General features: G+C 30.0%; 1 protein-coding gene across 4 annotated transcripts in view; it reads right to left on the reverse strand.

Annotated features, from left to right (window-relative positions):
- Positions 1–12,515, reverse strand: part of LOC107070240 (acetylcholinesterase) — a 60,978-nt gene that overhangs the window by 3,143 nt on the left and 45,320 nt on the right. For all 4 annotated transcript variants that reach the window (XM_015328250.2, XM_015328249.2, XM_015328251.2 and 1 more), the window contains one exon: positions 1–992. This exon is cut by the window's left edge and continues 3,143 nt beyond it. In XM_015328250.2, the coding sequence (XP_015183736.1) occupies positions 778–992 (215 nt within the window). In that variant the 3' untranslated portion in view covers positions 1–777. The remainder of the gene's footprint in view (positions 993–12,515) is intronic.

The raw sequence follows: 12,515 nt of genomic DNA on the forward strand, positions 1-12,515 counted from the left end.
ATAATCAATCGTCAATTGTCAATTGTCAATTGTCGTCGTCTTCGTCATTTTTTAAACTTTCGTTTTATCTTCGTTTTATCTCGACGAGATTTTTTTTTTTTTTTTGCGATGAAGGAGAGTACACGAATTGATATGTTTGATTTGTCCCCTTTTTCTTTTATTTATTTATTTATTTATTTATTTATTTATTAAATAATTAATTATCCTTCATTTTCTCTTCCTCTCTATTGTATTTTCTTTTTTTGTTTTGTTTTTTTGTTTTCTTTTACTTTAAACATCGACTTTGTTGCAATTATTATCTTATCAGCAAAAAAACTCCCATTGTTTGGTATATATATATATATATATTTTGTTGTTTTGCAAATAGTTATATTATAACGATTATAATTAATTAATTATAATTAATTATTATTATTATTATTTAAGATTCGATCTGTTTTTTTTGTTTGTTTTTGTTTTCTTTTTTTTTGGATTTTTCTTTTTCTTTTCGTAATTATTATATGCATTAGATAATTTTTTTTTTTTTTAATCTCGTTTTATCGACTATTTAAATAATAATCGTTTTTTTTCTTTTTCTCTTTTTCTTTTTTTTTCATTCGTACTACCGGTTTTTCGACTACTATACTTTTGTTATTTTGTTGAATTTTTTTATTTTTATTTTTTGTTTTTTTTTTATTAGTTAGTTAGTTAGTTAGTTAGTTAGTTAGTTCGAATCAAAGGACTTTGAATTATTCCCGTAGGATCAAGGAGAGCTCGTAAAACGAGCGTAACCAGGAGCTAGACGAGACCTCTTGTATCATAAAGACGTGACCCATCTAAGGTTTCAGATAAACCTAAGCTCATTCTCGTCGTTCGCGTTAAAAATACCGTTCCAAGGGTTAAACTCAATACCAATAGAAATTGAGATTGTCCAGTAATTATTCCATTTAATCCACGAACATAATTCCCGCTGGCACCGCTGCAAGTATCCTTCGATTTCAGGTCCAGTTTCGCTGTAAACAAATTTAAAACAAATCCATCAACATTATTTCATTCATTTATTTGCAATTTATTGTATTTAAAAAAATAGTATCAAATGTTTAAAAAAAAAAAGAAAAAAAACTTTAATGTGTCGATAATTATTAAGGTGGGACGATACTATGATTTATATGATTATTGCAATTATTTATAAATAAATTGTTTTAATTTTTTACATTAAGGAGACAAACAACTTTTTTTTTATTTGCAAAATGTTATCTGTATGTTATGTTTGCAAAATTAATATTTTTTATAAATATATCATTTATTATTATTAAATATTAAATTTATATATATATATAATTAAGTTTGACGAATTTTCTTCGTTAAATAATATTTAAATAAACTTCATTAATTGTTAATAAATGTTATTCATTCTATTATAAATAAAAAAATATAATATATATGAATATACATTTATTGTTTATTTAATAAATATTGTTTTAATTAATTATATGAAATATAATTGATTAAAACATTTCAAGTATTCAAATTATTAAAGGTAGAGTGTGTGTCAATTTTGTTTTCAAATTACAGAGAGAGAGAGAGAAAAAGAGAGAGAGAGTTTACTTGAGCGTATTTAAAGAGAAATCTCTTCTCGTTAATATACCTAGCAAAATACCTGGCAAAATACCTGGCAAAATACACCTGGTTAATCTATTGAACGAATGAGAAACATATTTTTGTTAAAATATCTACGAAATTCTTCGTGAACGAACCGAACGAACCGAACGAACAAGGATTCATAACAACCTTTTTCTTTTTTTATTCTTTTCCTTGTTAAACTTGTTCTATGAAACGAATACGAATAGAAGAAGTAGGAAGAAGAAGAAGAAGAAGAAGAAGAAGCTTTTTGAGCTTTTTCTCTTAACAAGGAAGAAGAGAAAACGAGTTTACGCGTTATTTGCTCAAAATCATAGTACCGTGTAAAAGTTGAATTTGTTAAAAGACAACAAGTGTATTATTCTATCTTTCATATTATTATTATTATTATTATTATTATTATTATTATTATTATTTCCATATCGTTGAATCGAAACGAGAATTCAACTCATTTTTCCTCCATTTTATTTTTTTCCTTCTTCTCCAAATGATTATTATTATTATTATTATTATTTCAAGTGTAAGATTAAGTTATCTACTTTGTTTAGATAATATAATAATTAAAATTATAGACAATATTTCTAAGGAAAATGTATAAAAACATCTCTTTGATAATTAATTTTTTACTTGTTTTTATAACAAATGTTAATAAAAACACAAATCAAAATCATTTCATTGTCAATAAAACACAAATCAATGAACACAAATATTTCTGATAAATATTTCATTTTACATTTTTACATAACAAATCTATATTTTCAAGTATATTATTATTCAATATTAAAACAAATTATAAAATAATTCATTGTCAATAAAACGCAGATCAATGAACACAAATATTTATGATAAATATTTCATTAGTAATTTTTACACGACAAATATTTTCCAAAAATAAAAAAAACCACTTTCATATAATTTATTATATTATATTTATTATATATTTATATTATACTCTTTTATATAATTTATTATATCGAATAAAAATGTGTTGCATTAATAAAACGTATAAAAATAAAAAATAAATTGCAGACCTATATATATATATATATATATATAAAAGGGTACAATAATTTAAATAGATAAAAGAAAAAAGATGAAAAAATGGGGTGGGCCTTTAGAAGAAGCAGAAGAAGAAGCAAAAGAAGAAGAAGAAGAAGAAGAAGGGTGCGGTTGAATCGCAAAAAGGGGTGTTGGAGGGAAGGAGGGATTTTGATCGTCGTGCCCCCTGTACGAAAGGAACGAACGGAGGAGGAGGATGGAGGAGGAGGATGGAGGAGGAGGATGGAGGAGGAAAATGGTAAATGAGAGAAAGAGAGGACACGAGAGGGTGGAACTGGCCGGCAGGCAGGCACTGGCTGCCGATCGATGCCGCAGCATCGTCTATCTCTCTCTCACCCTTTATCTTTCCCTCTCTTTCACTCATTCTAGTTTCCCTGTGTTTCAAACTGCGTGTATACGTGCGTAAATATTCGTGTATATATATATATATACACACACATACACACATGTATTCACTCACGTACGCAGGTACGCAAATGAACGAACCGAATCGGAGGTTGTTTTTGTGTCCTACGTTCAACTGGGTATACCATCTGAATTGACATATAGAAGGTTTAAGGGGGTTAGGGGTTAGGGTTGGGGGTTAGGGTTGGGGGTTGCTATCGTCGCAGAATCGTGCCTCGAAGGTTGACCGACTATCTCTATCCTTTTTCTTTTTTTTTTCCTTTTATCCTTTCGATTCTCCGAGGATTTCTCTTCCTATGTCTCCTCTTTTCTTTTCTTTTCGTTTTTTTTTTTGTTGTTGTTGTACTTTTCAAAGAGACAGGGACATCGAATCCCTGCCAATTTAAAAACTTTTTTCCCTTGAAATGAGAAAATAAAATAACTATACAATACCAATATATATATATATGTGTGTGTGTGTATCTATTCTTTAAAGAGAACGATATTTAATACAAAACACATCTACTATTTCAAAAATCATATAACATATAAACTAAACTGTATATATATTAGGGGTGCACCGGCACGCGTTGCTGCTGTGGCTCATAAACAGTCCGATATACACACTTCAAAATTCTACAAACACTAATATAGATCTTAATGTAATATTTCAATTAACACACGATTTACAAACTGGAATCGAATAACTTCGATTATCATCTCGAATATTCTCTATAATTCGAATATCGACTAACTTCATCAACCTATAAACTTTTCGAATGACAATTTATAAATGAAAAATTAATTAAATAAACAATTTAAATTGGTCCGAATTGTAAATCTTAAACAATTATCGAATCCACCTGAAGACACACTCACTACTTTTCCGAAAAGTAGTGAGGTCGGTTCATTGGGACCTTATTCTTATGTCGCATACCTACGTGGTTATCTCTGTTTATTCTTCTACCTTTCTATCGCTCCTACGTACAATCAGGTTTAGTATTGTAATAATATGTGTCCACTTTTTTGTAGTATGCAATCGCACACAAACACACACATATACAACCAGGAGCGATAACTACGAAGCATAGCATAAAGAGGAGACCGAGAATAGGAAAAACTGTATAGCTACATTCCGCTCAATCCTATATGTTTGTCTTTTTTTCTCTCATTATTTAGTATAGTAGCCGTTTCATAGCTTCGTTACATAGCTCCGTTTCCGTTTATTCACTTTTCAGATCACTCCCATTGTAAAGAAGTTTTCACTTTAAAAAGAAAAATTAGGCGAAACAATTAAAATTGTCAAACAATCGACACATTAAATTTGTATATAACCAAAAGGGGTAGTAGGGTTTCGGGGCTTGTATAGAGAGTGAGATCGATCGGTTGCCGGCAAACGGTGCTCGATGGGGGGTTGGGGGTTAGGGGATGGAAATGTGATGGTGGTAGTGGTACTGCTGCTGAAGCTGCTGATGGTGGTGGTGGTGGTGGTGGTGGAAAACGTGCGGCAACGCGTCGATAATAATTCGACGAGTGATTTCTACTAGTAGCACCCCAGCACCCCAGCCCCTCCAACCCCTATCCTGGTGTAATCACCTTTATCTCTTGCGTACCTTTTAATACGGTCATACCCTCCTCCCCCCTCCCCTCCCTTTCTACTCCTCCTCATCCACTTCTCGCAATACCCAGCAAAGCCCTTTTACCATCGGCCAACCAACCCAACTCAACCCCAACCCCAACCCCAACCCCTTTCGTTCAGCTCGACGAATTTCGTGATTTCACGCGTTTCTAACCATGCTGACGAAGCTAAAATTAATCGTTTGTCGCTTGCTATTCGCGTTTATATTCGCATGTTATATGAATTATATATATATGTATATATGTATATGTATAGATATAACACATATTCAGTTACCAGTTCGACCATCCGGTCAATCCGATCCCCTCAGATCGCGGTACTACGCGTCCGTTTGTCCAACCGTGCAAATAATTGCCCACTCGTCTCTTTCCACCCTGCCAATTCTATCTATCTATCTATCTAGATATCTAGATATCTATCTTGTTTTTTGTTTTTTTTTTTTATCCCTTTTCTTCCTTTTATTCCACGGAATTTTCATTTTCATTTTCATTCGAATCGTTCGAGGATTGTATTGAAATATTTTGGATTTTAATTTCAATTAATTTGATTAATTTTAATTAATTGTACTTTTGTATTATTATTTAATAGTATATTATAATTATTATATGTGACAATACTTTTTTTATTTTATTTGTAATCTTTTTAATTTATATATATATATATATATATAAAATAATATAAAAATTTAATAATACAAAATAATATAAAAAATTAAAAAATAATATATTAATAATATTGTTGGTAAAGGTAGTAAACTCATTTACTAAATATCAAATATTATGTATATTTTTATATATATATTTCTTCCGTGCACGTTTTTGTAATTGAACTCCTCCTAAACAGCTGGACCGATTTTAATGAAATTTTGTGTGTGTCTTAAGGTGGATTCGATAATGGTTTAGCGTTACAATTCGGTCCAATTTAAGTTGTTTATTTAATTAATTTTTCATTTATAAATTGTTATGCGAAAAGTTTATAGGTTGATGAAGTTAGTTGATATTCGAGTTATAGAGAATAGTAGTAAACTCATTTACTAAATATCATCAACACTGAAGAATATTATTACAATACTAACGCTTACCATAGAACATCTTCCCTTCTAAGAAACAGAATAGGGTGAAAGAAACAGGGGGATGATATAGGAGAAAGATGAAAGCATTGATAAATCGTTTGGTACAAGTAATTTATAAAAATGCCATTTAACTCTCATCGTCAATGGAACTAGAAATGTTCGTGAATTGTAAACCCGTGTGGTGTTCACGAAAAAAAAAAAAAGAGAACGATGAGAAAAAATCGTAGATTCTTTGTGAAAGGTGAACGAAGTGAAAGAAAATGGCTGAACTTCTGTGTCAAAGGATTCGAACGTTTATTGCTATTGGATGGATAGGATTATACGTATCTCTAGTTTCGATCAATTTTTTTTACTAAAGGATAAATGTTTTTCTTTCACGAAAAACAAAAAACAAAAATAAAAAAAAATCCTTTCTCAAGTGCAGTCAAGGGTTGGGGGAAATTAAAAATGAAAGTCAAGCTAGCAGCAATCGATTAGGCGAATGTCGAAGTAGTAAGTGGATACAAACGGTGTTGAATATCAGACGGCAATTACTTGGAAGGTCATTCATTAGTATTCCACATTATTCGCATGCATATGCATACGTCTAAGGGGGTGGGGGGGTGGGGGTAGCTACGCGGCTCGTGACTCGGTGTCCTCGAACTCTGCTCATAAATGAGCAGACCCTCCTCCACCACAACCAACCAACCAACCAACCAACCAACCCTTCCTTCTTTCCTACCTTCCTTTCTCTTTCTTTCACCCTCTTGAAAGATCAAGAACACTTTACGCGTTAGTTCGCATTAGATTTCAATCTAAATTGATATTAGGAAAAAAGTAACACGTGTGTCTAACACAATTCGGAAAATATTACCACCCTTACTTGCTTGCTTGCTTGCTTGCGTGTTACGACCAATCTTAAATTGTTATCATCGTCTTATCATTTTTTATTCTATGATTGAAAAAAATGTAGGTGAAAGTAGAATGAAAGATGGAAAATACGAAATAATAATGTAACCCTGTTCTAAAGGTGTTACAATTTTTATTATTATTTAATTATTATATATTATTATTATTATTATTATTATTATTATTATTATTATTATTATTAAGTGGCATTAGGATCTCGAAAAAGTTCATTGCAACAAATACCAAATCCCGCCATTGTTCACGTCCCTGAGAGCGGGAGGACTCTTCTTCTTCAAAAAAAGTTTTCTCCTTGACAAAAAACGGGGAGAAGAAAAAAAGAACTTATGGTAATGGTTAGCATAAGTTTCCATGGTATCTAATCAACCATTAAGATCTACGATTCTTCTTCTTCTTCTTCTTCTTCTTCTTCTTCTTCTTCTTCTTCTTCTTCTTCTTCTTCTTCTTCTTCTTCTTCCTACCTTTTCCCAAATTTTTCCAAAGTTTTACCCTCACTGTATCTACACTCCACCCTTTTCCCCAAGGCCCCACACCCTTCAACAATCCCATCTTTCTTTTTCCTGAAGTTTTCACGAAATATTTTCATTTTAATTGCTTTCCAAGGAAAAACCCTGAACGAAGGTAAGCCTTACGGCCGGATATTACTGGAAGAAGAGACTACGTAACCGGTTTCTTGAGTGCTGCTGTTCCTGCCTTTTTTCTTTCTTTTTCTTTTTTTTTTTTTTCGTACACTCTGCAAAAAAACGCTTCGTCAGCGAACACAGAAAATCGACTAAAGCCTCCCCCTCCTCCTAGTATTCCCCACCCCTCTCCCACCCCTCCACGTTCTTTTACTTCTTTTTCTCATCATAATCATCATCATCATCATCATCGTCATTTTTGTTTTTGTTTTATCGTCTTTTTTAATCCCAACGAAATGATTTTTCTATCTCTGGTGCTTTCTTTTTTTTTCTTGTTCTTCATTTTTTTTTTTTTTTTTTTTTTTGTAATCGTTTCAATCGTTTTAAATTGCGAAGCACCAAGATGGAAAATTTCTTTTTCTTTTTATATCCATCCTTTTACTTTTTCTTTTTTTTTTTGTAGATATTTCCATTCTTATGGTTAAAAAGAGCGATGAAAATATGATGCATCGGGTTTTCTATGTATATATGTGTTTATGTGTATGTGTTGATGTGTATTGGGAAAGGTATCTTTCGTTGTTGGTTGTGTTGGTTGTGTTGGAGGGGGGGGGTGCCGTTATTGCATTCTCGTATTTCTTTCTACGTGTTTTATGTTCTCATCCATTTTGACGACAGCCTTCGCCTCATAACAACAACAACAACAACAACAACAAAACAACGGGAGAAATATAAACCCATTTTGGGTATTCATAGTTGTTTTACGACTAGTAGACGACGAATGCCCAAACGTATTCTTCCTTTACCTTTGCCTATTCTATACAGAGATTCTACGGATATTTCTAGATAATTCATAATGAAATTATATATATATATATATATGAAAATTGTTTAATCAATTTAGAATAGTTAACAATGAAGATATGAAAATTGGCTTTATAGAAAAATTGGAAATTAATCTTGACAAAAATATTAAAGAAAAACAATTAACAGGAGGAGGAGTATATTCAAAATTGTATTGTAAACAATAAATTTGTAATAAATATATTAATAATAAATAAATGTAGTAAACAAATAAAATCTGTAATCAATATAAGTAATAATTAAATGTAATAAAAAAAAATAAATAAATCAAATTGTAAATAATAAAAATAATGTTATTTAATCTATTATTTCAAATGTATTCGTGAAAAATACTACGTAAGTTTTTAGCCTATTAGAAAAATAACTTAGTAATAAATATAGTAAATAAATATTATTAAACAAATAAAATTGTATACAATAAAAATAATTTTATTTAGCATACTAAAAAAATCAAATTGTTAATAATAAAACTACTACTTTTGTCAAAACCTATTATTTCAAATGTATTCCTGCAAAATACTACGCAAGGTTTGAAATAGGGTTTATGTTAGTTAGTTTATTTGATGCAAGCAAATGTTCACGTTACTCTCTTACTCTCTCGCTCTCTCTCTCTTTCTCTCTTATTGCGTGTCGACAAAATGTTTGCCGACAAAATTTGCGTCCTTCGATGAGCTTTACCCGATAGAATAATGCGATTAACGATAAACTTGTTACGAGCGTTGACGTTGCGACACCGGAGGAGATTGTTGACAGAGTCAAGTGTAAATGATCATTAGTTCGATTCAACCCTCACCGGAAGTGATGATAGACAGACAGAGAGAGAGAGAGAAAGAAAATAAAAAACGAAGAATAGTAACGAGTTTGTTACCATAAAAAAGAAAAAACAAACCCACCCTTCTCTACATTTCACAAAATGGGGAATTTGTTTGGAATTTGTTTGGAATTTGTTTCAATTATTTCTACTATTTCTTTCTGAATAAAACAATTTCACATTCTTTTACTGTTTGATTGAAGAATTATATTTTACGTTAATTTGCAAAGTGAATTTTGACATTTTGATTCTATCATATTTGAATATATATATATATATTTAATATATTCAAATCAAATATCATTTTACAAGTTAAACTATATTATATAGTGAACAATCTTCCACAAATCGTTAAATAGTGCATTCGTACGATACTATGATCGTTTTAGATAATAGAACATAGGACTAAATCTCATTCGATTTGATTCGTCGTTACTCTAATTGCAAACCGCCTTGGCCGGCTTATAGTCATAGGTTATTCGACCATAAATCTCCTCTGTACATATATATATATATACACATATATAGATATATATATATAATACTCGCCTAATCCAAACGATCGTACGAGATTTCGAGATGATTATATGAATACTTGCATATATATATATATATATATATATATATACATATCTATATATATAATATATGAATGTATGTATGTGTGTTTCTATCTATCTTATTTTATGTATATATGTATGTATGTATATGCAATGTATGCGTATGTATTTTATGATCACTGAAATCACATTCTCTTATAACGTATGCATGTATGTATGTATGAATGAGTATGTATGTATGTATGCATGTATGTATGTATGAATGTGTAGGTATGCATGTATGCATGTATGTATGTATGTATGTATGCATGCATGTGTGTAGTATGTATTTTATGGTAACAGAAATCACATTCTCTCGTTTGTATGGTTACGCCAATGATATGTGTATATATACACACGTACGTTTAACACACACAAATATATAGGGATCATTGTGTCGATGAGAATGACACGTTCGTCCGCTCGCAGCCGCGCTTATTATACTATTAATCTTCTACGGGGTTAGGTGTGAAACGTGTGAAATTTCACACTCGAATCACGCGCTTCCCTATTTTAATACCAATGTTCATTATTCATCTTCCTATATTCATCTTATCGTTTTTTTTTTGTTTTAATTATATTTGTAATTATGTTTCTTTCTTTCTAAATTTGTGATAAATATTTTGTTTTATTTTTATTAAAAAAAAAATGTTATTTATTATTTATAATGTAGAGATGATAATTGGGATTGTAGTAAAATCGAAAAATAATATAAAAATATAAAAAATTAATTTTATAATTATTATAAACCTATATATATATCTTCTTAATATATATAAATTACGTGTGACGTTGTTTGTCCGCAATGGACTCCTAAACTACTAACCCGATTTTAATCAAATTTTGCACAATGTGTGCAGTTTCATTCAACTTGAAATATAGGATTGTTTATATCTTAATTTATAATCGAATTATTTGTTTATTAACAAAGAGTCGGACTGATCGTTAGCCACAGCAACGTGTGGCGGGGCACCCCTATATATATATATATATATATATATACATATCTTCAATTTGTACACATAAAATAAAAATGACCAACTTGTTTTTCTGCATCATCAACATTTGCATAAAATGTTTCGGTAGTTTTGTACTTGAAATAAAAAAACAAAAAAAAAAAATTCCTATAATAAGGCAAATGTGAAAGTTAGTTTAAATATAAATAGAAATAATTACTTTTTGTAAGATCGTAGAAGATAGGAAGTTAGGTTTTGCGGTTACGCCAATGATACTGTGTAAACGTATCCATTAGTGCCCGTGACAACGACACGTTCATATGCATGTCTACCTTAACCGCCGTGCGGTTAACCTTTCAAAGCCCACCGACGTAATTATAAAGCAATGCTGTGTATCGTCGCCGCGTTGTTCTATTTACGGCGACGAGTACCCCCAGACACCCCAGACACCCCAGACACCCCAGACACCCCACACACTAGAGAGTAACATTATCTAACTAGTCTAATTTTTATTTTATTTGTTCTTTCTTGTTGTTGTTGTTGTTTTTTTTTTGCTTTCCTTCCAAATTTTTTAACGAGTTATTATCAATCAATTATAAACATTGTATTTATTTAATTATCTCTCTCTACTTTGTTTAATTATTTTTTTTCTCAGCCAATTATCATTTGAGGGTGGTAGGTGACCACCCCTCTTTGTGTTTGTTTTATTTCTTTCTTTATTTTCTTTTTTTTTGTGAATTTTGGTAAAAATATTAGTTAAGTGACATTTTTCAAATTGTTAAGGAATTTTCAATGAATAAAAACAACAACAACAACAACAAAAAATATATATTATTTATATTATATAATAATTAAGAAGAAGAAGAAGATGAAGAAGATAATTTTATTTATCTTATTATCACATCTTTGGAATAAGATTAACTACTATGTTTTATTTTGTTATTAATTATTTGTTCTAAGCCAATTATCATTTGACCATCTTCTACCCCAGCCCACCCTTTGTGTTTTATTTTCTTTCTTTATTTTTTTTTGTTCCTATTGAGAGATACAAATATTAGTTAAATGACATTGTTCAAATGATTAACTAAAAAATATTAAATCATTTTTTTGTTTTTTTTTTTTTATTACAATTTTATTTATTTATTTGATTATCTCTTAATATGAGAGCTTTTCCTATCATTTATCATCAAACGGTATAATACGAATTTCTTTTTTTTTTTATCATTCGTTTATTCTGTTATTTAATGAAAAAAAGAAGAAGAAGAAGACAAAAAAATGGGGGACAAACAAAAAGAGGAAATTTTTTTTTTTTTTGAAAAAAAAAAAACAAAAAAAAAAAAGGAATCAAACAATACATCGCTAGGATAAGAGAGACGAATAATATCCACTCGTTCGTTTAACACACATACAAACACACACACACACACAGAGACGTACAAAAATACACGCATAGTAAAGCCGAGTGTCATTTGTACGCTCACGTTTGATCGAATCTCTTTTTTTGAACCAACGAGATTTAACCCCTCTCCACCCCCTCCCCCCAATTTTTTTCTCCTCTTTCTCTCTATCTCACCCCATTTTTTTTTTTTTTTTTTTATCTAACTATCTAACTTTTTATCTAACTATCTATCCGTGATATTCGAGTCCCTTTGTATTCCCATTTTGAATCAGTCCGACTTTTTCTTTTCACATCCACGTCCAAAAAAAAAAAAAGAAAAAAAAAAAAAACAAAAAAAAAAAAATTAGAAAAATCTCTTTCTCTATTATTTGTCATCTTGTCACAAATTGTTATATAAACAAATGTAGTTAAATATTGCAGGATAAAAAGTAAGAGAGAAAGGACAATTTTACAAATCATTTGTTCTTTGCACATCTCTATTGAAAAAAAAAGAAAAAAAAAAAAAGAAAAAAAACAAAAAATCTTCTTTTTTTTCATTATTTTTTTCTTTTTTTTTTTTATCATCTTTCAAATAATCAGTAGAAAAATT

This window comes from Polistes dominula, unplaced genomic scaffold (assembly GCF_049000335.1).
Source record: "Polistes dominula isolate Pdom_NZ unplaced genomic scaffold, Pdom_raw_medaka contig_15, whole genome shotgun sequence".
Lineage (NCBI taxonomy): Eukaryota > Metazoa > Arthropoda > Insecta > Hymenoptera > Vespidae > Polistes > Polistes dominula.